This window comes from Pseudorca crassidens, chromosome 16, assembly GCF_039906515.1.
Source record: "Pseudorca crassidens isolate mPseCra1 chromosome 16, mPseCra1.hap1, whole genome shotgun sequence".
NCBI lineage: Eukaryota > Metazoa > Chordata > Mammalia > Artiodactyla > Delphinidae > Pseudorca > Pseudorca crassidens.
Genome location: NC_090311.1, coordinates 8,952,535 through 8,978,078, shown reverse-complemented (window position 1 = coordinate 8,978,078; position 25,544 = coordinate 8,952,535). Strand labels below are relative to the sequence as shown.

At 49.9% G+C, this 25,544-nt stretch overlaps 1 protein-coding gene across 1 annotated transcript; it reads left to right on the top strand.

Moving 5' to 3' along the window:
• Positions 1 to 23,536: 23,536 nt before the first annotated feature.
• HMX3 (H6 family homeobox 3) lies at positions 23,537 to 25,223 on the top strand. Its single transcript, XM_067708853.1, has 2 exons — positions 23,537 to 23,936; positions 24,533 to 25,223. Exons 1-2 carry the CDS (start codon positions 23,537 to 23,539, stop codon positions 25,204 to 25,206), a joined length of 1,074 nt encoding a protein of 357 aa, XP_067564954.1. The 3' UTR covers positions 25,207 to 25,223.
• Positions 25,224 to 25,544: the final 321 nt, after the last annotated feature.

Below are 25,544 nucleotides of genomic sequence, written 5' to 3'. Positions count from 1 at the left end.
ACTTTGCAGACGTGATGAAATTAAGGATTTTGAGCCGGAGACAGGGTCCTGCATCATCCTTGTGATGACACGTGTCCCTATAGGAGAAAGAGGGAGACAGGAGAGGCAGAGTGGCAGAGAAGGACGCATGCCTTCCTTGCTGGCTTTGAAGATGGAGGAAGGAACGGTGAGGCGAGGCTATGAGCAGCTTCTAGGAGCTGGAAAAGGCCTGCAAACAGGCTCCCCTCAGAGCGTCCAGAAGAAATCCAGCCCCAAAGACACTTGATTTTATCCTGATGAGACTCACTTTGGACTTCTGAACCGCAGAGCTGTAAGATAATAAAGTTGTGTTGTTTTAAGCCACTAAATTGTGATGCTTTGTAAGAGCAGCCATAACAAACGAATGCAATCACACAGAAAGAAAAGAGCGGAATTGAGCCCAAAGTCCCCGGCTCAGTCCAGGACCCCGCACTGCGGAGGCCAGTTGGGAGGTACAGACACAGGTGAAAGGAAATACTGGGATCTCAGCTACTTTTTCCCTTTGGGAGCAGTGATTACAACAGCGAGATGGTAGATGATTCAAACTCCAGCTGAAGCCCTGAGCAGGGAGTTGTTACGTCCCCTCCCTTCCGGTCCTCAGCCCTGGCCTGAGCTTCCTGCCCCACAAGCCAGCCTCCACCTGCCCCCTGCCTACAAAACGAGGCTCCACCCTGCCCAGACCCCAGAGATGTTGGTTCTGTCCTTCTTCTCCAAGGCCGGCCTGATGGGGACCCGCGCCATGCAAGCGCCCAGGTCCTGTCTGTGCAGGCCGAGGCAGTGAATGCCCTTGGGCCCTTTCAGGGTCTGGGGTCTTGGCCGAGCCCCTGGCCAGGCCTCAGCCTCCTGCCTGCCCTGTCTTGGGAAGGAATTTCTGGCGATCAATCTTGCCATGGTCTCCATGAATTTTAAATAATAGCGGCTTTGCTCTTTGTCGCTCACTCCCTGGGTGCGTCAGACTGCAGCTTTTACAAGATCATATTTCTTCACATTTTCATACAATTATTTTAAATGGACAAGATAATGTTGAAATTCTTATTTAAAATGTATGCAGGTAGAGAATGAGCCTTCCTGCTTTTTATATTTAACACCAGATGGAGCAATAGAAGGGAATTTTAACAACAGAATTGAAGTGGAAGTGTCTTAGGCGTTCATGATGGACTATGGTTTTAAGCAGCTGGTTTTCTTTGATGAATAAATAATTGCACCCAAAATAGAGAGTTTGGCCGTTATTAATCTCCTTTTAGACTGTGCACATTTTATTGATTCTTAAGTACAAGAATCTTGCAATTTCCACCAAAGAGTCACTTTCTTAATTAAAATGTAAGTTAAAGAAAAATAAGTTTCAGCAGCCTTGCCAGAGGCGGGGGGCAGAGGTCCTGATTCCTTCTAGAAAGAATCCTTTCCAGACTAATGACCTCAGAGATACTTCATGCAGCTAGCCCATCTCCAGAGGAGCTGATGAGACTAGCAGAGGCCCAGCCAAAATGAGGCAGCAAGACAGCACCGCCCAGGGAGCCTGGGTGCCCAGCACCTCCTATTTGGTTTCTGTCCCTGTGACCCCGGAGAGATGTTGGCCCTCCCTAATTCTCTAGTCCCCCCTCTTGTGTGGGCATCTCTTGCACAAACGTTGAGGCAATTATGTTTTATTTTTTGAAATACTTACTAGGATTTTATAAATAGAGGACATTATAAAGAAAATTCAATGGTCTTATTGAATAGATAATACATATTGAGCTCTTTAAAATAAAGGGGGTAGGTATACTCAGAAAGTTCAGGAAGAAGAGAGAAGTAGCTAATACTTACAGGGCTCTCATGTGGTTCTCAGTATACAAAAATTGTGCCAGGCAGACACGGCCATTATCCCTGCTTGTGGATGAGGAAATGGACACTCAGGGAACGTGAGCATTGAGGCCAAGGTTCCCCGGGCACGAAGGGGCAGCACCGGGTTTTGAAGACAACAGCCCATCTCTAGCGCCCTTTAATGTAACGTTATGTTCTACTGTCTCTTAAATGAAAAGGTATTAAAAAGAAAGCGAAAGGGGCTTCCCTGGCGGCGCAGTGGTTGAGAATCCGCCTGCCGATGCAGGGGACACGGGTTCGTGCCCCGGTCTGGGAGAATCCCACGTGCCGCGGAGCGGCTGGGCCCGTGAGCCATGGCCGCTGAGCCTGCGCGTCCGGTGCCTGTGCTCCGCGAAGGGAGAGGCCACAGTAGTGAGAGGCCCGCGTACCACAAAAAAAAAAAAAAAAAAAAGAAAGCGAAAGCTACCGCTCCCCCAGCCCCTCCCACAAAAGGAATCACTGTCAACAGTTTCTAGTAATTTCTTCCAGAAAAAAATTAAACGTTTGCAATTGCACCATATTCTGCTTAAAAATGTCGGAAATGTGAAACCGCTGGCACATTTTCTCATTGGTAAAATGGTGGGTTTGTGTGAACCGCACCGCCCCCCAGCTTCCGGGGGCAGCTCCCCTCCTGTCTGTTTCATCGGCGGTGGGTCTGTGTTTGCCTTTATGAGATGGAGCCTCATGGCTGAGGGAAGCAGCACGGTGATAATGTGCGAGGGCCCTTCCAGCTCCAAAGCTCACCTTCCAAGAACATATGCCACCCCAATACAGACAGGTCCCTAGCCTGCCCCTGGAGGAGATGGGGGTGTCCTGTGGTCACTGGGGTGGGGGGTGGGAGGGAGGGCTGCAGACAGAGGCTGGATTTGGATTGTGCCTCCGAATTAGTGGGAGAGCCAGCAGCCCTTCCAGGCAGAGGAGCGAAGGCAGAAGTCCAAAATGAGTGTGGTGTCAAGTGACAAAATCACTCTGGAAAGTTCTTTATTTTTTTAAAAAAACTACTTTTATTTTATTATTATTTTTTAACATCTTTATTGGAGTATAATTGCTTTACAATGGTGTGTTAGTTTCTGCTGTATAACAAAGTGAATCAGCTATGTGCATACACATGTCCCCATATCCCCTCCCTCTTGCGACTCCCTCCCACCCTCCCTATCCCACCCCTCACGGTGGTCGCAAAGCACGGAGCTGATCTCCCCGTGCAATGCAGCGGCTTCCCACTAGCTGTCTATTTTACATTTGGTAGTGTATATATGTCCATGCCACTCTCTCATTTCGTCCCAGCTAACCCTTCCCCCTCCCCATGTCCTCAAGTCCATTCTTTACCTCTGTGTCTTTACTCCTGTCCTGCCCCTAGGTTGGAAAGTTCTTTAAATCAGCCTTAAGTGTAGTATCCACGCCATGGTTATCTGCCACTCGGGAGACTGACATGTCATCTCCCAGCAAGCCCAGCTTGGGCACAAGGGTCTTCCTGGCGTTTGGAGCAGAGCGCCATCATGAAACAGTAGGTTGGCATTGGGGGGGCTGGGGTATAAAGAAGACAAAACTTGAAATCCTAGAGTCACACTCGACTTTGCTCTGATTCTCACTTGGAGAGGGGCACAGCAACAAGGCTTTGGAAGCAAGAACAGGGTCAGGTCTTGGATCCCACACTCCGCCCGGGCACGAGCTCCAGCAGAATCAATTTCTCTCACTCTCCAGTTATTGGGGGAATATACTTAGGTTGCATATATATACGTGATGCAATTCACAGGTCCATTGAGAAGCCAGTCAGCCCTCCTCGGGGTCATCTACCCGGAACAATTCAACTATTAAAAATTCTTACGGGTCCTGGATTTACCCTTACAATAAATGGTGACAATTCTTTGGTTTTCCAAATGTCAAATTTATTTCACCTAACTTATTTCCTATACTGAAAGCCAATGAAAAAAGGGGCACATATTCCAAATTTTACTTGACATATTACCACCTAGAAAGGGTCAGGGGGTTTTCTTAGTTCTATAGCCATTTCTACTTAAGGTGCTGTCTCCAATGTCTGAGATTTACAACTAATTCTGATAAACTTCCAGTGGAATCAGGATGGTTATGGCTGTTTTTCTTTGATGGAGAATCAAACATGTGACTTGAGTGAATATTTGCCTTTTATTACCCATCCCTGTCTGTAAAATATCTGGTTTATGTGCCAAGAAAAGTATAAACATATGGCACAGTATTGGTTTTTCAGTAACTTGGTTTAAGCCAGAGGGGAAAAAAATCCCATCCTGACACTATTTATGAAACAATTAATGTTGTCAACAGCCTTCCCACCTGCTGAGTTACGCACAGCCATCTAGACTATGATGACTCCAAGAAGTGTCAACAATTCTAATATGAACTGTTGAAGCAAATCCATTTGAAAGGACTTATTTCTACAACTTATAAAATGTGATGATAGATTGCTCTCCAACTGTAGGGTACAAAAGATGCCTTATTCTCCAGTAAAAGCCCTTATCATAAAGCTAATGTCAAGATTACAAGCAACCATGATGTGCCAGGCATTCCCACGAATAGTATCTCACTGAATCCTAACAACTAGGTGAGGTGGATGTTATTACTGTTAGCCACGTTATAGCTGAAGAAGCTAATTCTCATTGAGGTAAAGTACCTTGTTCAAGGTCACATTTAGAGGCTGAACGTGGATTTTTGTCTTAGTCAGGTTGGGTTGCTATGACAAAAGCCCATGCACTGAGTGGCTGAAACAACAGAAATCGATTTCTCACGGTTCTGAAGGCTTGAAGTCCCAGATCAAGGTGAGGGCATGGTCGGGTTCCGGTGAGAGCCCCCTTCCTGGCTTGTAGACAGCTGCCTTCTCAGCCATGTCTCCACATGGGGACGAAGGGGAGAGGGAGAGAGAGAGAGAGAGAGAGAGAGAGAGAGGAAGAGGGTTCTGGTCTCCTCCTCTCCATAAAAGGGCACTAATCCCATCACTGGGATGGGATTTGACCTTACCCAAACCTAATTATCTCCCAAAGGCCCCACCCCTTAATACCATCACATTGAAGTTTAGGGCTTCAACATACGGATTTAACGGGGAACACAAACATTCAGTCCATGGCAGATTTCAAACCTGATCTTTGGGATCTAAGGGACTATGCGTCTCACAGCAGGTCATCCTGAGGGGCATAAGTTGAACCTCATCTAAATAAATCAGGTATTTCAAAATTACCTTGTTTAAAAATCAGAGTTTCAAAACCAGTTTTAAAAAAGGCAAAATACCATATGGAACACTTCTGAAAACTGTTTGGCACCTTCCATATAAACTTAAACATGATCCTACCCTGTGGACCCAGCAGCTCCACTCCTGAGCACTTACTCAAGATAAATGAACACATATGTCCACACAGACTTACACAAAAATATTCATAGCAGCCCTAACCTGGGAGCAACCCAAATATGAATCAACAGGTGAATAGATAAACAGTGGTGTACTAGTCGGCAAGAAAAACAAATGAGCTACTGATACCAGCAACAATTTGAATCAACGTCCAAAACATTCTGCTGAGCCAAAGAAGCCAGACACAAAAGAATAGATAATGCATGAGTCCATTTATATGAAATCCTAGAACGGGCAAACTAATCCATAGTGACAGAAAGAAGGTCAGTGGTGGCCTGAGGCTGGGGCCGGGAGGGCAACTGCAGAGAAGCAGCAGGGAACTCTCTGGGCAAATGGAAACGCTCTCTCTTGACATGGTGGGGCTTACACGGGTGTATGCATTTGACAAAAGTTATCGAACTGTACACTTTAAATTGCTACATTTTGATGGCATGCAAATTGTACCTCAATAATGTTGACTTTTCAAAAGGCAAGATAGAATGGTACATTGAAGAGAACGTAGTTCTCCAGGTGAGAGGACCTGACTTCATTAGCCCTGGAATTTCATGGCATCCGAATGTGTTGCTTCATCCCTCCGTGCCCCAGCTTTCCATCCATCAAACAGAGACAAAGATGCTAAGGCTGTGCTGGGGAGGATTGGGCTGCACAGAAAGAGACCTTAAGCAGATTTCCTGAGATGCTTACAACACTTCTGCTTACACCCGTTTGGCTAAAATCTGATTGCATGGACACTCCTGGCTGCAAGGAAGTCCTTTAGTCCAGGCAGCAAAGTGCCCTCTAAAAACTGGGGTCTCTTACCAGGAGGAGGGGAGAAGATGCTGGGAGAGGCGTCCAGTAGCCTCCGCCCCAAATACAATCTGAGGATCTTCCTGAACAACCCGAGACATCCAAGGGATGCCTCTGCAAAGACATCCGCGCAAGCTGTTCTGTGGAGCTCAGAGCACATGGTTACCAATATTGGTTATTGATGAGATCTTTATTGATCAGTATTGATTACTCCTCCTTCTGAATGGAATGTTTTCTATGCAAAAGCTGTCACTTTAGATGTCCACTAAATAGTGCTACTGCTTTTGTATAAAACTTGCATTGCTCTCCCAGGAGTCAGAGTTCCTGGGAGGTCCATCAGTTGGTCAAGTCTAGGTCTCATGTTTAATAATTATTAAAATAATAATAAATAGGGAATCCCCCAGTGGTCCAGTGGTTAGCACTCGGCACTTTCACTGCTGGTGCCCAGGTTCAATCCCTAGGCGGGAAACTAAGATCCTGCAGCCAAAAACAACAACAATAATAATAATAAATATTATAATAATGATCATAGCACACATTAATGAGCCCATATTGTGTTCCAGGCTTTGTGCCAAGGTCTTCATACTCATTTTCTCAGTTAATCTTCTCCACACCACCTCAGGGTTGTGTAGTGGACGTTTGCTGTGTCTTGACCACAGAGCGTGGGAACACCAGCCTCATACAGGGAACTTGCACCGTTGCACAGATCTTGGAGGTGGAGACAGAGGCTCACTTCTGTTCAGAAGCTACCGAGGTGGGGCAAACCTATCTCCCCACCTCTGGCAGCAGGAACATGGCTTGTGACCTGGGCTTGACCAATCTGATGCTCTTGCCAGGACTGTGCATCTTGGGAGGAAGGATCGTTAACTGGCTGTTCCCAGCAGAGGCTGGTGGCCATGCTGTTGAGGTCCTATGCTGGTCGCTTCGGCAGCAGCCACCCAAATAGCAAGTTCTGGCAGGACTTTGTGTCCGCCACGTCTAGGTTCCCTTGGCTGCCACTTTTTTCTGAGTCAGGTTTCCAGCCTTCCCAACTCTTCTTGAATAGGCCCATGTCCTTGCAAAGCATTTCTTTCTGCCAAATCCCACCGCCACGTCTGTTGGGGCCCACCCTGAGCCCCAACAGTGCTTGGGGGTGCTGGCTGTCCCCTCTGTGATGAGACACAAGACTGGCCTCCCTCCCCGTGCCTGAGCCCAGGGTCTCTCAAATTCTCCGTGAAAACAGCTGCCTCACTTTCTGTTCCCAGTCTCTCTCCTTATCAGGGCCCCAAATCAGTCACCAGACAAATGTCTCTTCTCTCATCATTCTTTCAGGGTAAGTAAAACAGAATTCTTGCTCATCCTTCTGCCAAAAAACAAAACAAACAAAACCCCCCCAAAATTCCAACTCCATCTACATAAACTTAGTGAAAGAGAGACCACCGGGGTCACTCATTTTAAAATGAGCCAAATCCTAAATCGCATTGTATTTTTATCTAGGAACTACCACGCTACGAAAATAGTAAATACTCTGCACACAGAAGAACCCACTCTGGTTAGTCTGATACTCAGACGACTCTGCAGGAGGTAGACTCAGGCACTGCTGGACTGAGCTGGCTGGTCTTGTCAGAGCACAGCCAGTTAACTTATTCTCAGCCATCAGCTTCACCATTCAGTGAATTTCCAATCTACTATTATTTGTTCAAATAAACTTACTTCAATTTATTTGACAGTCATTTTGTCCTTAGATTTCAAAGCAAATTGATGCTTAATAGAAACCCACACTCACTCTTCTGTGTTCATTTTGTGATTTGTTACAAATAGCATAAATACTTTATGCTCAAAATACTTTCCTTTAAATGTTTCATTTCAAATGCACTTTGCTGTCCAAAAAAAATTTTTTTTCTGATTACAAAAATTATATTTGCTTAATGTAGAGAATTTGAAAATTATGCAAAAGTACAAAGTCTAAAATAAAATTACCCTTTATCTCATCATTAAAAAAAGAACTGTGAAAGTTTTATTATATTTTTAGTTTCTTTTCCTACACACACACACAAACACACGCGCGCACACAGTGCTTTTTGAAAATTGTATCCATATTGTGCTTTGTAACATAATATTTTTGATTAAAATTATATCATAAGAACTCTTCCTTGTCATTAAATAGACTTCAAAAACACCATTTTTTTCTTTCTTTTTGGGGGGGCGTGCTGCGCAGCTTGTGGGATCTTAGTTCCCCGACTAGGGATCGAACCCAGGCCCTCGGCAGCAAAAGCGCAGAGTCCTAACCACTGGACCTCCAGGGAATTCCCCCAAAACACCATTTTTGATGGCTTATGTGACATTCCATCACATATAGGTATGTTTGCCTGTACCCAACTTATTTAAGCATTTGCTTTTTTAGATCATATTGTATTAAAATAACAGTGAAATATCTGTGTGTGTGTGTGTGTGTGTGTGTGTGTGTGTGTTTAAGCTTATAATATTTCTTTAGGGTATATTCTAAAGGGAACCTATTGGCACAAGTTCAAACTTTTTAAAAGTTCTTAATCATACTGACAAATTATTTTCTGGAAAACTTATACTGATTTATGTCCCAACTGTGATATAAGACTATTTCTCTACATCTTCGCCAGCACTAAATATTCTCTTCCTCTTAGTTTTGTTAATTTCATAATCATAAAGTATTTCACTGCCGTTTCAATTTACATTTATCTGTTTGATAGAGAGCATAACCCCTAATAACCCCTAATCAGTTCATTATGTCTGAGGCTTACATTCTTTGCCTAGATCTCTGTACTGGTTAAATATTTTTGTAATGATGCATAAATACTTTTTACACATTAAGAATATTAACTATCATATTTACAACAAAGAATCTTTCTGATTGCTTTTTTGTATCCATAGGCATCTTTTGGTTGCATAATGAGGCCATATATCTTTTGAAAAGGCCTAAACTTCTCATCTGATAATAAAAATAAATGCAAAATAAAATTAAAATAAATGACTTGCTATACAGACATTCCATTTACAGAATCTGTCTCTTTCATGAAGCATGTAGAGGCTTAACTGTGCAGGTACAGAACTAACTTCTAAACTAAAGGCAATCTTTACGAAAGGCACGTAACTCAGCTAGATGTCCACAGTGGCCTTTTTTCAGAACTTTCGCTGTGCTTCCTTGTGGTTCCAGTTTCCTTCCTCTCCCCTCCTTTCTGATGGCCTTTGATATACATAAACTCCTTCCTCCCTCACCTTTTCCCTGCATTCAGGAAAACTTTCTGCTTCTCACCTGTTAACTAACTTCTGACAGACGGGAAAGAGAGGACACTTGGTCAGATTGACCGGGGTTCAAATCCTGGATTTGCTGCGTATCTGCTGTGTGACCTTTGGCCAGGTCTCCAAGCCTCAGTCTCTTTGCCTGTAAAGCAGGGTTACTTTGAGGGTTAGGATCAAGGTCAAGTTCAGCCTGGCATGCAGGAGCTCAGTAAGCAGCCCCTACTATGATTCTGGCTTCCTGAGCTACATGTCCATCTCTCTTCAAGATCAGGGAAGAGATGTATCAATATCGTTTCTCATTCTACTTCCCTGGTCCCCCTGCCCCATACCTATTATTAATTAGCGGGTAACTCAACAGAAGAGTTACTGGTACGATTCTTATACTATGTTATTAGAAGTGAAGTTTTCTTGTATTATTTAATAATGATACTTTTTTGCTATTTTTAAATAATGGAAAATGTGTGAACTGTGCCTCTTCTTACTGCCAGGTGCTCTATAACTGTAAATTGTAAAATAACATTTTAGTGAGTAATATTCCTTCTTCAGATCATACATCGAATATATGTCATCTTCATTGTTTAATCGACACTTTATTCCCCCTATTAAGATACAAGCAGAAATAAATTTCACTTCCTCCCCTGTAGATGCAATTTCATTTCAATCACACGTGTCAGTGGGAGCAATAAAGCATCAATTAAGCAATGAATTCCTGACAAATACATGGCCTTTGATGTGTAATTGCCCCCCTCCAATCTCATTTTCCTCAAGGCCAAGGCTTCCTGGACCATTTATCTTCCAAGTTTCACCCTCTAAAATCCAGCAGGAGCTTCTCGCCCCTCTCCCCCCAGGATGGGCATCTTGGATACAGTTCACCCAGAGGCAGCTGGGCTGGTGGGGCTCTTGTAATAGCAAATTAACGGCCTTGTTATTCAAATCAGGAAACCAGGTCTCAGGGAAGCAATAGCCTTGCATGACCCCTTCACGGTCTCCCCCTCACCTCTGGGAATCCGAGCTGAGCCTGGAACTCAGGTCAGCTCGCTTTCCACCATACTAATTCTTGACTGTAGAGGCAGGGTGATTCCCTATGCAGAGGGAAGGAAGAAAGGAAGGAAGGGACGGAGGAAGGAAGCAAGGAAGGAAGGAGGAAAGGAAGGAACTAGAAAAAGCCCGGGATGCCTGGGGTTGTATCGCAGAGAAGGGGGACTCCCTGGGAGATCCAGGGGTGGTGGGCGCCTGGCTGAGAAGACTGTGCAGACAGACACCCCTCTCTACGCCAAGTCCCCTGAGTCGGTGACATTCCGCAAACACGTTTGAGGGTCCCCTAGGTGCTGGGTTCCGTGCAGGCCCTGGAGACTGGATGACCCAGGGCAGTTCCAGCTCTCAGACATCCTGGGGACAGCCGTGGGGCCGTGCTCAGTGCCAAAAGATGAATAAACCCAGTGTGTTGAGAGCCTGGGGGAGTCGGGGAGGGAGGGACTGACACAATAACACACAGTGGGCACTCAATAAAGAGTGTTAAACGGATTTTTAAAATTTGAAGCGGTGATTGTTTCACCACCAGAAGAGCTCGCCGACTGCCTGGTCTGGAAACCTGCCGCGGTGAAACTGCCACCTTGCCCTTGGGCTGGGTGGGCAGGCGACAGGCTGGATGGCCACTGCTGACGATCCCAAGAATGTTAAATGTTTGGGGGCCTCTGCCATGTCCTGGAACCCGACGGTGGCTCCTTTTTCAGGAAAGGCTGTCACAGGTGGACTGTGGTGTCTGGTGCCGGGGGTGGGAGTCGGGGTGAACGGGCCGTGCCTGTAGTGTCATTTACGGGGATGTTTAACTTCCACTCCCTGTTTCTGAAGAGCGATTTTCCGCAGAGACATGAAGAAAAATAGGACAAACTTGGCTCATTTTGGCTCAGATTGCTCCAATTTTCCCACAATCTCGGCCCCCCTGTATCACCTGCCCCAACCTGCCTGTTTGGGCCACTTAATGCTCTGCCTTCGGACCTAATAGAGGCTGTTTGTTTGGCCTGGGCCCAAAGGCTAGACTTGTTTTCAGGACAGAAGCTGGAAGAAAAACCAATCTGGACATCTAAATCACAGCCAGGACTCATTACATAAATGATATATTTACACAATTGATCCCTTTTCTACTGGGTAATTAATTTGGCATTGAAACTCTTAACGATTTAATTGTCATATGTTTAAACTGAAATGGTTGCTACAAATTTCCCAAGACAAAAAGCAGATTGAGGAGAGGGCCTTCTTTTGTCCTCCAAGTGGGGACGCCTCCCGTGTTTCAGCGTTCCCACCAAAGCAGGGCAGCAGCTGATAGCCCCCCTAGGGCACACGTGGGAGGAACGTGTCTGTCTGCATTAGGTCCTTTAAGGGATGGGCGGGTCTGGTGAGGAGTGAACTTAAATCCAGAAGCTGTAGATTGGGATCCTGCTTTCACGCACTAGTGGGACAGCAATGGTGCTCCAGCCAGACCCCCGGATCCTGCACACACACGGCCCGCCTTGCGCCACCCCTGCACTGCTGTGGGTGCTTCTGCTTCCAACTGCAAGCACGTGACTTTTTCGGCGGACTGCCTTGGGGCTCCCGGAGCCACTTTGCCCAAATGGCCAGATTTCTGGAAAAGCCTAGGAGTTTGTGTCCCCCACATGGCGGCCTTGGCCAGACTGCCTGGAGGTGCAGGAACATGACAGGCTCAGCAAGCATCCTTGCCTCTGACAAGGACACTCTGAGGCATAACTCTCACTTGGGAGCTGCCCCCACTAGGGATCGGAACATGGCCTGACATCACACCTGGCTAGGCTTCCTTCCCATCTGCTTCTGCTTGCTCTTCCCAGGTCTCCTGGGAGCACCGCTTTACTCAAGAAATCCTTACCTGAGGGTCCGCTTTGGGGGAACCCATCCAAGGATAACCGCTGTCTAGCTGAGTGACCTTGGCAAGCCTCTTGACTTCTCTGGCCCCAGAGCCATCACCTACAAAGTAGACAAAATAGTAGCAGCGATCCCAATTCTGGCACTTGTGGAGCGGGTGTCTGGAAGCTCCTGTGCAGACACTTCCACACGCTGTCTCGTCTGATCCTCTCAGCAGCTCCAGAAGGAAGATACTCATATTATCCCCATTTTACCGATGGGGATATTAAAGCACAGAGCAGTTAAGCACTTTGTCGACATTCACATGGCTGGTAAGTGGCAGGGACAGGATTCAAACCCAGGCAATTGGTGGCAGAGCACGCCATCTTCGCCCCTCCCTCATGCACAGGGCAGCCCACCCAGCAGAGCTATGGTGCAGATGAAGGAGAAGGTTATGAAGCAGTGGGTGAAGCAGAGGGCCTGGGGTCACCTCAAGACAAATGATGCTCGCCCTAGCATTCTGTGTCAACTTAGTCCCCAGGGGAGATGGGGGAGATCGTCCAGGTCATGGGTGCTGCCACATCGCTCCTTCCTCTGTGCAGACCTCATGGTCTTGCAGGGAGATGCAGTGGGACGCCTGCTCCAGCCAAATCCTGCAGCTTCTCCCAGCTCAAGAGGCTCCTGCATGGCTGGTGAACACCCCTCGCCAACACACACATAGCTTCCTGGAGTAGTCATGCTGGCCTGCTCCCTCTGTAGATTAAAAACATCTGTGTAATAAGGGCATCGAGGCTACATCTTAACGCCACAACCAAGATTTCCTGAGAGAGAAAACAGTCATGAGGTATTTGTACAACCTCAGGCCTCTCAGCTGGGTTAACAGAGAAGGCGATGGTGGGGATTTGATGGGCCAGGGAGCTCTTTGCTGGTTCATCTCGCACATTCTCCCTGAGCCTCCAAACCCAGGCTACCTGTGAGGTATGACATCCCAAGCTTATAGCTTCATACTTGTAAGTATCCTCTATCAGCGACATGGTGGTATAGTAAAAACTTAAGGGCATGGGCTGAAAGTCAGATAAGGCACATGAAACACTGAGCATCGTGACTGGCTCCTAGTCTTTCAATACACGTGCTACAAATATTTTAGGGAGTTCTCTTTTGAATACACTTCAGAAAGAATCAGTCAAACTCTTTCCAAATTGACAGACAAATGAGAATGAGTTTTCAAGCTAGCCTAAGCAGAGAAGGGAAATTTAGTGTAAGGATACACAGAGCCCAGAGACAGAAATGCAGCCAGGCCTCAGGAGGTGAGTGTGACTCTAGGGATAAGAGAGTCACCAGGGATCAGGCCATCTCCTCTCTACTGGGCTTCTCTTTCTCCAGACCTACTTCCTCCACTTCATTGTGCCTGTGGCTAGTAAAACATGTCCAAACACTGCCAATCAGTGGGCATTGTCATGTGCTACAAACATGGCTCCTGGGAATGGAGGATGGGGAGGGAGAGGGAAGGACAATTCCCAGCAAGGAGATATCTCAATAAATTGAGGTCCATTTCCTGCTGGGAGTGAGAGCATAAGGCTGTGGGCATAAGCAGTGGCTTATGAAAAGAAGGCTCTACAGTCGTCCCTCAGTATCCATGGGGGATTGGTTCCAGGACCCCCCTTGGATACCAAAATTTAAGAATGATCAAGTCCTTTATATAAAATGGCATAGTATTTGCATATAACTTATGCACATTCTCTGTATACTTTAAATCATCTCTAGATTACTTATAACACATAGTACAATGTAAATGCTATATAAATAGCTGTAAATACAACATAATTGTTATGTAAATAGTTACAGGAGAACGGCAACTTCAAACTTTGCTTTTTGGAACTTTCTCGAAATTTTTTTTCTGAATATTTTCTATCCAAGATTGGTTGAGCTGTAGAAACCCAAGATGCAGAGGGCTGACTGTACTCAGAGGTCGTATCTCAGAGTCCCACCCCTTCTGGCTTTGGGTCCTTGGGCAGGTTGGTCAACCTCTGCTTTCTCAAGTGTGGTGCAGCAGAAATGTAAGAAGATTCATTCAACACATGCCTAGTACAGCACCTGGCCTAGAGTAGGCACCCAGGACATTTTAATGAAAGGATGACGAGAAAAATGTCAGTCTTTCAATAAAGGCTTGCCCTGGTCACTAGGCTTAATCTCTAGGTTTGGTAATCTGGGAATTAAACCCACAGCTGAAGTGTATAGTCACTCACTTCAAGCTGAGTGACTCTGCTTCAGGCTGAGTGTCGAGCAGGACTTCGCTCCTCATTAGGGGTTGGGCCCAGGTCTGTTTAGTCTGGGCCCCAAGATGAAAGGACAGCAGTTACCCCGGGGGAATTCTCTCCATCTCTATGGCATAAAAGGGCTAGGTCCACTCTACGAGCACATTTCAAGCCTCTGTTTGGAACATGCCTGCTACGATCCCACTGGCCCAGGCAAATCAGGCTTGGCTAAGCCTGACAAGGGACGGCCAAGTACAACCACCAGCCTAAGGCCAAAAGCAAGTCTGGGGACAAGCTCCACATCGATGGGGTAGGAAGTGAAATCTTCGCATGGACGCTGACTTATTTTGAATAGCAATTTAATCTGTTACATCCTCAAACCAGGTTTTCCTCTTATGTTCTCCCAATTATTGTATTTCCTCAATCTAAGGTAAGTATGCTTTTATATTTAACTTTTCTGAAATTGGGATATGAATGACAATTAGTGTGTACATTTAATGTAGTGATTTCTTACTCTTTTTTTTTGCCTAAAAACTGTTATTAAATTGATGGTGCCTTTCAAGATTGATACTGTCTTAGAATGGTGGAAATTCCGCAATTTATGACCATCTTCCAGGATACTGGAATCTCAAGCATGTTCAACTCTTCTCTCTCCCTGAATCCTGTGTCGAATTAGTTACCAGGTCCTGTGGCTCTGCCTTCTCAGTGAATCTCAAATCCAGCTCCTCTCTTCCATTCTCATGGCCATTTTCCTGGTTCAGACCTCATAACCTCTCCCCTGAACTGTAGCCATAACCTCCTGCCTGGTCTCCCAGGCACCAGACTCTCCCTGCTCCCATCCTACCTCACTCAGATGGCAGGTTTATCTTCATGGACTGCAGCTCTGATCCTACAGTGCTTTTGCTCCAAAACCTTCTCTGGCTCCCCACTGCCACAAGACTATCCCAACTTCCTAGGCTGACATTAGGAGTCTCATGACTTGGACCCAACCCACCTTTACAGCTAACTCTCACTCCCACTGCCCCCCTCCTCACACACAGACACACGGGTCCACGCACATCAAATGGGTCAGCCCCATCCTGCACGTGCAAGTCTCTGGGTCTTTGCACATGCTGTTCTCTCTACCTGGAATGCCTTCTCCTCCCCTCCCATCTGTGCTTGTTGAAATCGTCTCCATCTTAAAGACCTGGATTCAATGCCACCTGCCTCTCCTCCCCCAACCATGAGACTTTCCAAGACTGCTGCTCCCCTTCCCCCCTGTGCCCTCTCTTCAGAATTCACCTCCGCTTTCTCAGATCTCACCTGGTGCTTCCTATCTCTGTGCTAGCACGCATCCTGTTCCAACTTGACTTTAAGCTATTTGTGGCCTTTGTCTGACTCCTGCCCTCCCAAGGAGAGAGACCACATCTCAATCAAGCTTGTGCCCCTTTATGGGGGGTTTGACACATGGTAGTTGCTCCATACATGTTTGCCAAATTGAATTCAGTTGTTCAGCATTTTAGTCACCCCGTGTTGCAGAAAATCAGCATAACACAGGGAGTGTCAGCGTGTAAACCACACAGATCACAGGGTCCTGCATACTTCAGGTAATCAGTTTATCTGATCAATCGTTATAGCCCTTTCAGAGTTTTAGAAAACGCTTCCATCTTTCAGAGAGAAATCTTCAGAGATATTGTTGCTTTTGGACCGCCTATTTAGGAAGAAAACTGGGGCACTCGTGTCCTGGGATGATTTCCTTCTGGCTGGCGTTCCTGAGAGAACCAGCCTCATGGAAGGTCATTTATGAACTGCAAGTGTGAGAATGCGCCCCTCTTTCAATTCTATCTAATCTACAGGAGTTTTTCAGGGAGGTGAGAAAAGGGCACGACAAAATCACAGCACTTTTGAGCTAGATCTGTCTAGCGCAAGCCTTCACTTTACGGATGAGGAAACAAGGACAATTGAGCTCTAGGGGGGTGACATGACTCAGACAAGCCACACAGGTGCCAGTGACAACCAGGATTGACTCAAATCCAGGCTTCAAGCACTTTTCCTGGGTTATGGAGTGAATGTTTGTGTCCCCCCACCACTCAAATTTCATATGTCAAAGCTGTAACCCCAGATGTGATGGCACTAGGAAGTGGGGCCCTTGGGAGGTGATTAGGTCATGAGGGTGGAGCCCTCCTGAATGGAAGTAGTGCCCTTCTAAGAGACACAGAGAGTTTCTCCTTCTGCCAAGTGAGGATACAGTGAGAAGGTGGCCATCAGAAAGCAGGAAGAAGGTCTTGCTAGAACCCTGATCTCAGACTTCCAGCCTCCAGTAATGTGAGCTATTAGGGCAGCAGACTATGGTATTTTTGTTAGGAGAGCCTGAACTAAGACACCCTGTCACCTCCCTCCTGCCCTCTGTCCACCCTGTAACCTATGATCAGCTACCACTTACTGAGCGTGGACTAGGCAGATATACCATGCTGAGCACTCCTCACACAGGACCTCATCTCGACCTCACCACTGCCCTGAGAAGTGGGCAGGATCATCACTGTGGTTCAGATGAGGAAACCAAGACTTAGGGGTAAATACTTGCCAGAATTCACACAGCCCATGAGCAGCCAATTTGGGATCTAACGCAAGGTCTCTCTGATTCTAAATCTATTATTCTATGCTTCAACTGAATTCCCATTCCCTCTCAAGCCCGTGATAATCTACAACAAAAGGAGAGAGTTTTCTTTCATGACCTCTCGGAAGAAACCTGAGCCCTGTGTAAAGACCTCAGCTCAATCTGGCCTGACTCAGCATTTGAGGGCCTCGTACTAATTTCTAATAAATGGATTTGAGCCGAGTTTTCAGGGAAGGTAAAGACTTGGCAGACTGGGTGAGGAAGAGGAAGGCAAGTTGCTCAATTTTTTTGAGACTTCATACTTTTGTTTATTTTCTGAAAAGGAATAATAAATATTCCTTTTTTTTAAAAAAATAAGATTTTTCTGATGTGGACCAGTTTTAAAGTCTTTATTGAATTTGTTACAATATTGCTTCTCTTTTATGCTTTGGTTTGTTTTGGCCGTGAGGCATGTGGGATCTTAGCTCCCTGACCAGAGATCGAACCCGTACCCCCTGCATTGGAAGGTGAAGTCGTAGCTACTGGATCGCCAGGGAAGTCCCTAAATATTCCTGATCATAGCCTCATGAGGAAGGTGGGGAGGTTAGGTGTGAAAGCGCTTTCCAAAGTGCAGCACACATTTAAGGCCTGGTTGGGATGACCTGGGTAGTTCTGGGTGCACAGGATCTCCTGTGGGACCCTCAGCTCTGACCCCATCCGGATCCTCACTTCCTTATTGCAATGGACTGAATTGTGTCCTCCTGACCCCACCAAATTCATATGTTGAAGCCCAATCCCCAAAGCAATCATATTTCAAGACGGGGCTTTGGGGAGGTAATTAGGTCCTGAGAGTGGAGCCCGCAAGAAGGGATTAGTGCCCTTATAAGATGAGACATGAGACCTCTCTCTGCCATATGAGGATACATACAGCAAGGAGGCGACTGTCTGCAAACCAGGAAGAGAGCCCTCATCAGACACCAAACCTGCCAGCACCTTGATATTGGACTTTCCAGCTTTCTATCCCCTCCTTCTCTGACAAACCCTTCAACTTATTCAAGTGACCTTTCCAGAACTTAAATCTGATCAGATCCTCTTGCTTCCTGTTGAAAACCCTTCCACTGATTTCGATGGTAATGACTGTGCTACCTTCATGTGGCAGAAGAGAATTGATGGTTCAGGGAGAATGGGTCGTTCCCCAGGCACTGAAACAAGGAGCACAGATGCAAAGAATATCGGAGCTGAAAGGGAGGCATCCAGGACAACAAGCCTATGTGGACCACAGGGGTGGTGAAGGGGCTCAGCTCAGATGGCTCCACTGAGGGCTGAGAGGGAAAAGCTCCCCCCTCCGGTGTGGAGAGAGAGTTGCTCACACACAGGGGACTGAGCCTGTGGTTCCTGTGTCCCTTGCTCCCTGCCTTCACCAGCAGAAACAGGAACTGAGTGGGAAGAGGTGAGGGAGCCCCAAGTGGGTCACTGGGCCAGCTCCATGGGGCTCACAAGACAAGAGGCTTTGGAAAGACTGTACCTGTGCCTGTTGCTGGGAGGTGGATTTTTAAATAACAACTTGATTGAGATACCGTTTATGGATCACACAATCTCCCCATTTAAACCACACACTTCAACAGGACTTAGTATAGTCACAGAACTGGGCAACCATCATCACAATCAATTTTAGGCCATTTTCATCATGCCCCAAAGAGACCTGGTACCCACTAGCGTTCACTCCCCATTTGCCCTCAATCCCCCAGCCCTAGGCAACCACTTTTTCACTTGTTGTCTCTATGAAGTTGCCTATTGGGGCAAAATTTCATATAAATGTAACCATACGATATGTGTTCCTTTTATGTCTGGCTTCTTTCACTTAGCATAATGCTTTCAAAGGTTCACCCATATTGTAGCATATATCACTATTTCGTTTCACTGAGGAGTGATATTCCATTGTATGGGTATAACCCGATTTTCTCTATTCATTCCTGGGATGTGGACTTTTCAGGATAAGAATCCCTCTGGAACTTGACAAATCCAAAAATGATTGGATTTTCCTCTCAGGGAAGGACTAGACATGCAGCCACTCTAAGGACATTGTGTATCATTTTATATGATTGAGGACAGCATGGCTGTGCATTTTCTCAGAGTCACAGTCATTGGCCTAAGGGAGGGGTCTTTGGTGGAATTCCTGGCAGCACTGGAACCAGATGGGAGAGAAGTTACCAGGAAAGAGGGCCAGAGCACAGGCAGCCTGAGGCAGTTTCCTCAGGACCACAACTGCAGGCTTTTGTCCCTTCTGCCTACAGGACCTGTAGGTCAGGAGAGTTGTCACCCTCAGGACCAATGCAAACCCTGGCTATGTTAATTGTGGGGAGCCTCCATGCCTGGGGCTTTGTAGTCTTGGCTAGAAGCCTAAACAGTCCTTCCCATTCCACAGATAAGCAGCTGGACTAACCCAGGAAGCTGTCCCAAGAAGAAGGACCCTATGGAAGGAAGCAGAAGTTTTAGAGAATATGGAAATACTCCCTCCCCAGGAGCTCACACTTGCTGACCTGTATGTGTGCATGTGTATATATGTGCTGTGCATGTGTGGTGGGGATGTGTGCATGTGTGTATATGTGCTGTGTGGTGGGGATGTGTGCGTGTGTATATATGTGCTGTGCATGTGTGGTGGGATGTGTGCATGTGTGTATATGTGCTGTGTGGTGGGGATGAGTGTGTGTGTATATATGTGCTGTGCATGTGTGGTGGGATGAGTGTGTGTGTATATATGTGCTGTGCATGTGTGGTGGGATGTGTGCGTGTGTGTGTATGTGTTGTGCACGTGTGGTGGGGATGATGAGTCAGGTGCCATCCTAAGCACCCTTTGCCAGACCTCATTCTTTTGGGAAAAGTCGGGTGTTAGTCACTAGCGTCTCCAGGCCCCCTCTGCCCTCTTAGCTGCTTGTCCCCCCTGCACAGTGCCGCAGAGGCCCTGCTCTGCACAGCCCACCTGCCTTGGATCAGCCTGTGAGGGGGCCCTCCAGGGGTCCTGCTGCTGGAGCTCCTTTAGGTTTTGTAAAATGTGTCACCAAAGACCTCAAGTTCTCGTTAAACCTTTTAAAAACTGCTTTTGGGTATGAACAGGCTACCTGAAGGACCCTAATCAGCTAGGCAAATCCTCTGCCATGGAAACTGTGAGTCCGTTCATTCATTCACTCCTTCATTCACTCAAGCATTCAGGCATTAACAAGCGGTTACTGAGTACCACTGGTTGGCCATCTGTGCTCTGAGTCCTGGGAAGAGGAATTAGACAGGCCCACCGCCCTTCCAGCAGCTCACATCTAGCCTGCAGTCAGGATGGGAGCCTAAGGGATCGGTTACAAGCGGGAACATAAAATGTGCCCTAAAACAGGGTCAGGAAAGGAGGGAGGGAGGGTGAGAGACAGGACCATTTCCTGTGGTGGCCAGGTAAAGATCAGCAGAGATCTGCAGGTGTTTCACTCTCTGTTTCTCTCTTTCTGCTTTTGTTCTCAAGCCAAAGCCGGGAAGGGTAAGACCGCCGGGGTTTTAAATGCTTTGTGCCTGGACGGTGGTTTCTCCCGCGCAGCCAACAGGTTTGGTTTAGAGGATGTCCCATAGAGGGCGCTGTTTGCCTGACTTTGACTGCAGTTGCGGGCCCAAGTGAACCGAGGCAACACCACTCGCCAGAGGGCGAGTGAAGGGCTGTGTCCGCGCCTGGGGCCTTAGGTCCACGAGCTTTCTGGAAGTGGGAGGGGAAAAAAGATTTAATCTGTGTTTCTGGCTGTTCAAACCCAGCATCCCTGAAACGTGGGGGACGGGCTGGGGGTGCTGACACCTGAGCATCTCCTCTCTCCCTGGTCAAAACGCACACACAAAAGCCAGCGTACCTGCGCGCCCTGGGAGGCAGGACACCGGGAGAACTTGGGTCAAGAGACAGTGAGGCTCCGGTAGCGGCGCCACAGGTGCAGGGGCTGCTGTCCCAGAGGACTCTTCCCCCACTCGCCTGCACCCCTCCCCATCTGGGTCTGGTCCCCAGTTGCAATCAGCCAAGAGACCACTTCCTCAGCCAGAACTTTTCGGCGACGTCTGCTGAACGCTTATTTTTCCTGGGAGGCCAGCAGCTTTTCTGCTTGTTTCAGCTTAAAGGCGGCTCCATGCGTCAGAACTTTGGCCAAGTTTGCACGCCTCTGCCTCGAACGGGAAGAGCTCCCAAAACGCAAGCGCGCACACACAGACACGCACGGGCCTCTTCGTCACAACCTCTGCCGCTTGGCCGGCAGGTGTGGGCGCTGCCCACCGAACGGGTTTGGACATAGGCCCCTCGAGCTATTTCTGCAGTTGGAGAGAAAATGACTTCTGGGTGTCCAGCACCCAGTGTTGGGTGACCTTGGCCCGGTCTCCTCCTCTCTGGGAGCCTGTTTCTATCTGTAAAACCTGAGTGTGAGATCCACCCTGTTCGAATCTCAGGGCTGTAACTGGCTCCAATCAGATATTTGGATGGAATAGGGTTTTATATTCCAGTAAAGCCCTGTACAAACTCAAGGGAGTAATGAGAATGAGAATAATAATTGTTTATGGAAGTACCATTTACAATGCTTCCAGGCTCCCAAAGCAAATCAATATAGGGCTCACTACTGTAGGTGAATGTTTGGTGAAAGAAGTGTTAAATGTGCCCTTCGAGATTTGGTGGGGGAGGGTCTGAAGCCCCAGATCGGAAAATAAAACATACCCACTTCTCAACTGGGTAACCAAAGAGGTCGCGCCTGCCAATGCAGGGCAGCCTTGAGTTAGGTGAGGGCTTGATCTAACAAAAGAAAGGCGATGGTAAAGGAAGGGGCCACAAAAAGACCTCGGGTGTATGGAAGCTCACAATGGGTGGAGGGGAGTGACGGCCACTTTTCCACCTTTCTCTGACCAGGGAGCTGTTCTTGGGAAGGGACCCCACAAGTAATTCTGGTTTATTTGATGCTTAAGTTTAGAGTCTTAGATGCCTGTTTTCCGGCTTTCTTGTGCAATTTGGAGAGTCGTTTTTAAAGTCCATGGAGTAGAGTAACCGTCCGCACAGCTCACAGGTCCAGCAGGGTTCTCTAGGGACTTGACGGCAGGCGGGACGTGCTGCGGTGTCGCTGCCAAAGCCGCCACAGAGGAAGGTACGCCATTGTGCCTTCGGTTCGCACTGCTCGTCTTAAAGCGTTAGGCAGCTCCAAAGGCTGGCCAGAGAGACTTCCCGGGAGAAAATGCAGTCTTCGGGGCAGCGGGCTCAGAGTTGCTCGTCAAGGTTTGGGTCCCGGCGACCAGAGGAAAAGAATGCCCTGCAGAGCGTAGCCGTCGGTGCCGAGATGCCGCTGCCCCACCGCCCCACCAAGTGACGCGCGGGCGTCAGCCTGTTCTGCGCGCACACCTGGGTAGGCAGAGAGGCACAACCGCTCACGCTCTCCGGGGAAGGCTCACTCTTCGGTTTCCCAAGGCCAAAGGCCAAGGCCATGCGGATTTCTGAGACGGCTGACGCAGTGCAAGGACTTACACCCCGATTCCCTTCCTATCGACTAGATGGTGGGTGGGGAACCCAAATCCCCCTCTTCCTGGCCGCGCCTTTAGCAAGCTTGAGGGAAAATGCTGAGGTCGCTGGACCCCCAAAGGGTAGGAAAGTGCTGAGTTCACCGCGGGCCGGAGGCCGAGTCCTGCCTCCTGGGTCGGCGCTGCGTGGCTCTCCAGCTGAGTCGGGGCGGAGGGCCCCTGCCAAACCCCTGGGGGCGGGGAAGAGGCAGCTGCGAGCGCGGATAACCCCGAGGTGACCCGGGCGGGCCTGGACCGCCCCTTCCCCCTCCCGCGGGCCATGCGGCTGGAAGCGGGTCCCCGAGCTGCAGGGGGGAGAGGGAGGCGCGGGCTCCGGTAGCCGCGGCTGTCAGTGCGCTCCGGCCGGGGGCGCCGCCGGCTCAGCGTCCCTAGCTCGCCTCCTGCGCTCGCCGGAGCGCTCCGAGTGCCTCTTTAGCAGGAGCCAATATCCTTTTGTGCTAATAGGCTTGTCCTCATTTGCTGCCTAATTGGACTATATAAAGCCAATAATAGGCGGGCTCTTATAGCCCGAAGCCAAAGCGCCAAAATCCGAGGGAAGGCGAGGAGGGGGCAGTGGCGGAGGCGGCTGCGGGACCCGGGCTCGGCTGCGCCTTCGCCTGCCTAATCCCATTTGCCATTGTACGCGCCCAATCGCCGTATACTCCCCGCATTTAACTTGGATGACATTTTGATTTCATCATTAGCATCCGGCGCCGGATTGACGCAGCCCCAAGCCGGGGACTGTTCTAGCCGCCTCCTCCCCGGGAGCTGCAGCCGCCGCCTTGCCGCCTCGCTCCCTCGGTGCCGCTACGGGGCCGCTCCCCGCCCCTCAGCACCCCTCCCCCATGCGAGCCAACCCCGGCCGGGTCCTCACCCCGCCCTCCCGCCGTTGGATTTGCGCCCGGGGCGGCCCCCGACTTTGCGCCCCGTAGTTGAGTTCCGTTTATGGTCTGATTTCCGGCGCCCGTCTGCTCGCCCGGCCGCCTGCCTGTCCCGTTCCCTCCCTCCCGGGGACCCGGAGGAGAGGGGACAATGCCGGAGCCCGGGCCGGACGCCCCCGGCACCGCTAGCGCGCAGCCCCCGCCGCCGCCGCCCCCGCCTCCCGCGCCCAAGGAGTCCCCATTCTCCATCAAGAACCTGCTCAACGGAGACCACCACCGGCCGCCCCCTAAGCCGCAGCCGCCCCCACGGACGCTCTTCGCTCCGGCCTCGGCCGCCGCCGCCGCCGCCGCCGCCGCCGCCGCTGCGGCCAAGGGGGCCCTGGAGGGCGCCGCGGGCTTCGCGCTCTCGCAGGTGGGCGACCTGGCTTTCCCCCGCTTTGAGATCCCGGCGCAGAGGTTTGCCCTGCCCGCGCACTACCTGGAGCGCTCCCCGGCCTGGTGGTACCCCTACACCCTGACCCCCGCCGGCGGCCACCTCCCACGACCTGAAGGTACCGACCTCTCTTTGAACTTTCGTTGTCCTCCCTGCGCGCCTGTCCCAGTCCGGTCCGCGCTGCCTTCCACCGCAGCCCTGGGACCCCCGCACCCTCAAACGCGCTGTTTGGCCGGCTTCCTCCGTCCCCTGGCTTGCAACTCCTGCCCGCGCGCTCTGTTGCGCTGCTAGGGAATCCAATCCCACTTGGTGAGAAAAGAAATGGAGTTGGAGTCCGGGGCGCGGCGCTTCCCGGGAAAGTGGCCTCGGGCATGAATGGGGAGGCTTCAGGTGGCTGGGACTGGGGACCTGGCCTGGATGGAGGGAGTGAATCTCCGCGGGCCCCCGGCGAGGGAACTGAGGGAAAGAAAGGAACCGGCCGTGCTGCCCACTCCGGGTCTCCCTAGCCTCTCCTCGGGAGAAGGTTGGATGCCAGGATGTGGCACCCCTCTTCTGGCCCAGCCGGGAAGGAGGAGGCCCGCGGGAATGGTGAGGCCTCGAGGCCTGGGGCCCAGAGGCCGGCGCGGGTTGAGCCTGCCGCTCCCAGGCGCCGGGCCTCGCTGAAGGCTGTGTCCGTGTGCGTGTGTGTGCGTCCGTCTGTCTGTCTCTCTCCAGCCTCGGAGAAGGCCCTGCTACGAGACTCCTCCCCCGCCTCGGGCACCGACCGCGACTCCCCGGAGCCGCTGCTTAAAGCCGACCCGGACCACAAGGAGCTGGACTCCAAGAGCCCGGACGAGATCATTCTGGAGGAGAGCGACTCGGAGGAAGGCAAGAAGGAGGGCGAGGCGGCGCCGGGCGCGGCCGGGGCGAGCGTGGGAGCGGCGGCGGCGACGCCGGGCGCCGAGGACTGGAAGAAGGGCGCGGAGAGCCCGGAGAAGAAGCCCGCGTGCCGCAAGAAGAAGACGCGCACGGTCTTCTCGCGCAGCCAGGTCTTCCAGCTCGAGTCCACCTTCGACATGAAGCGCTACCTGAGCAGCTCGGAGCGCGCCGGCCTGGCCGCGTCGCTGCACCTCACCGAGACGCAGGTCAAGATCTGGTTCCAGAACCGCCGCAACAAGTGGAAGCGGCAGCTGGCAGCCGAGCTGGAGGCGGCCAACCTGAGCCACGCCGCGGCGCAGCGCATCGTACGGGTGCCCATCCTCTATCACGAGAACTCGGCGGCCGAGGGCGCGGCGGCCGCGGCCGCGGGGGCCCCGGTGCCAGTCAGCCAGCCGCTGCTCACCTTCCCGCACCCCGTGTATTACTCTCACCCGGTGGTCTCGTCCGTGCCGCTGCTCCGGCCCGTCTGAGGCCCGAGAGGGGAGGAGGAGGGAGCACCCGGCCCCTTTCCCAGACCCCAGAGGAGACTGGGCCGGGCCGAGGGCGCAGAGACGTCCAGCGGCCTTCGGGAACCGGGGCTTCGGCGCGCGGCTCCGGCCTCCCCTCCCCCAATAGGTAGCGCTTTTGTAAGTATTTGCAATGCATTTTCGTGCAATTCACCCCTGATGGATTTGAGGCGCTTCCCCTCTTACTTTTGGTTTTGGTTTATATTAAGAGAAAGCAGGAAAAAGACAAAATTTCCAGGTCAAATATTTCGGCTGAAAAAGCTTTTGCAAAATGTGCCGCCCTCCCCAACCCCCGCCCCCAG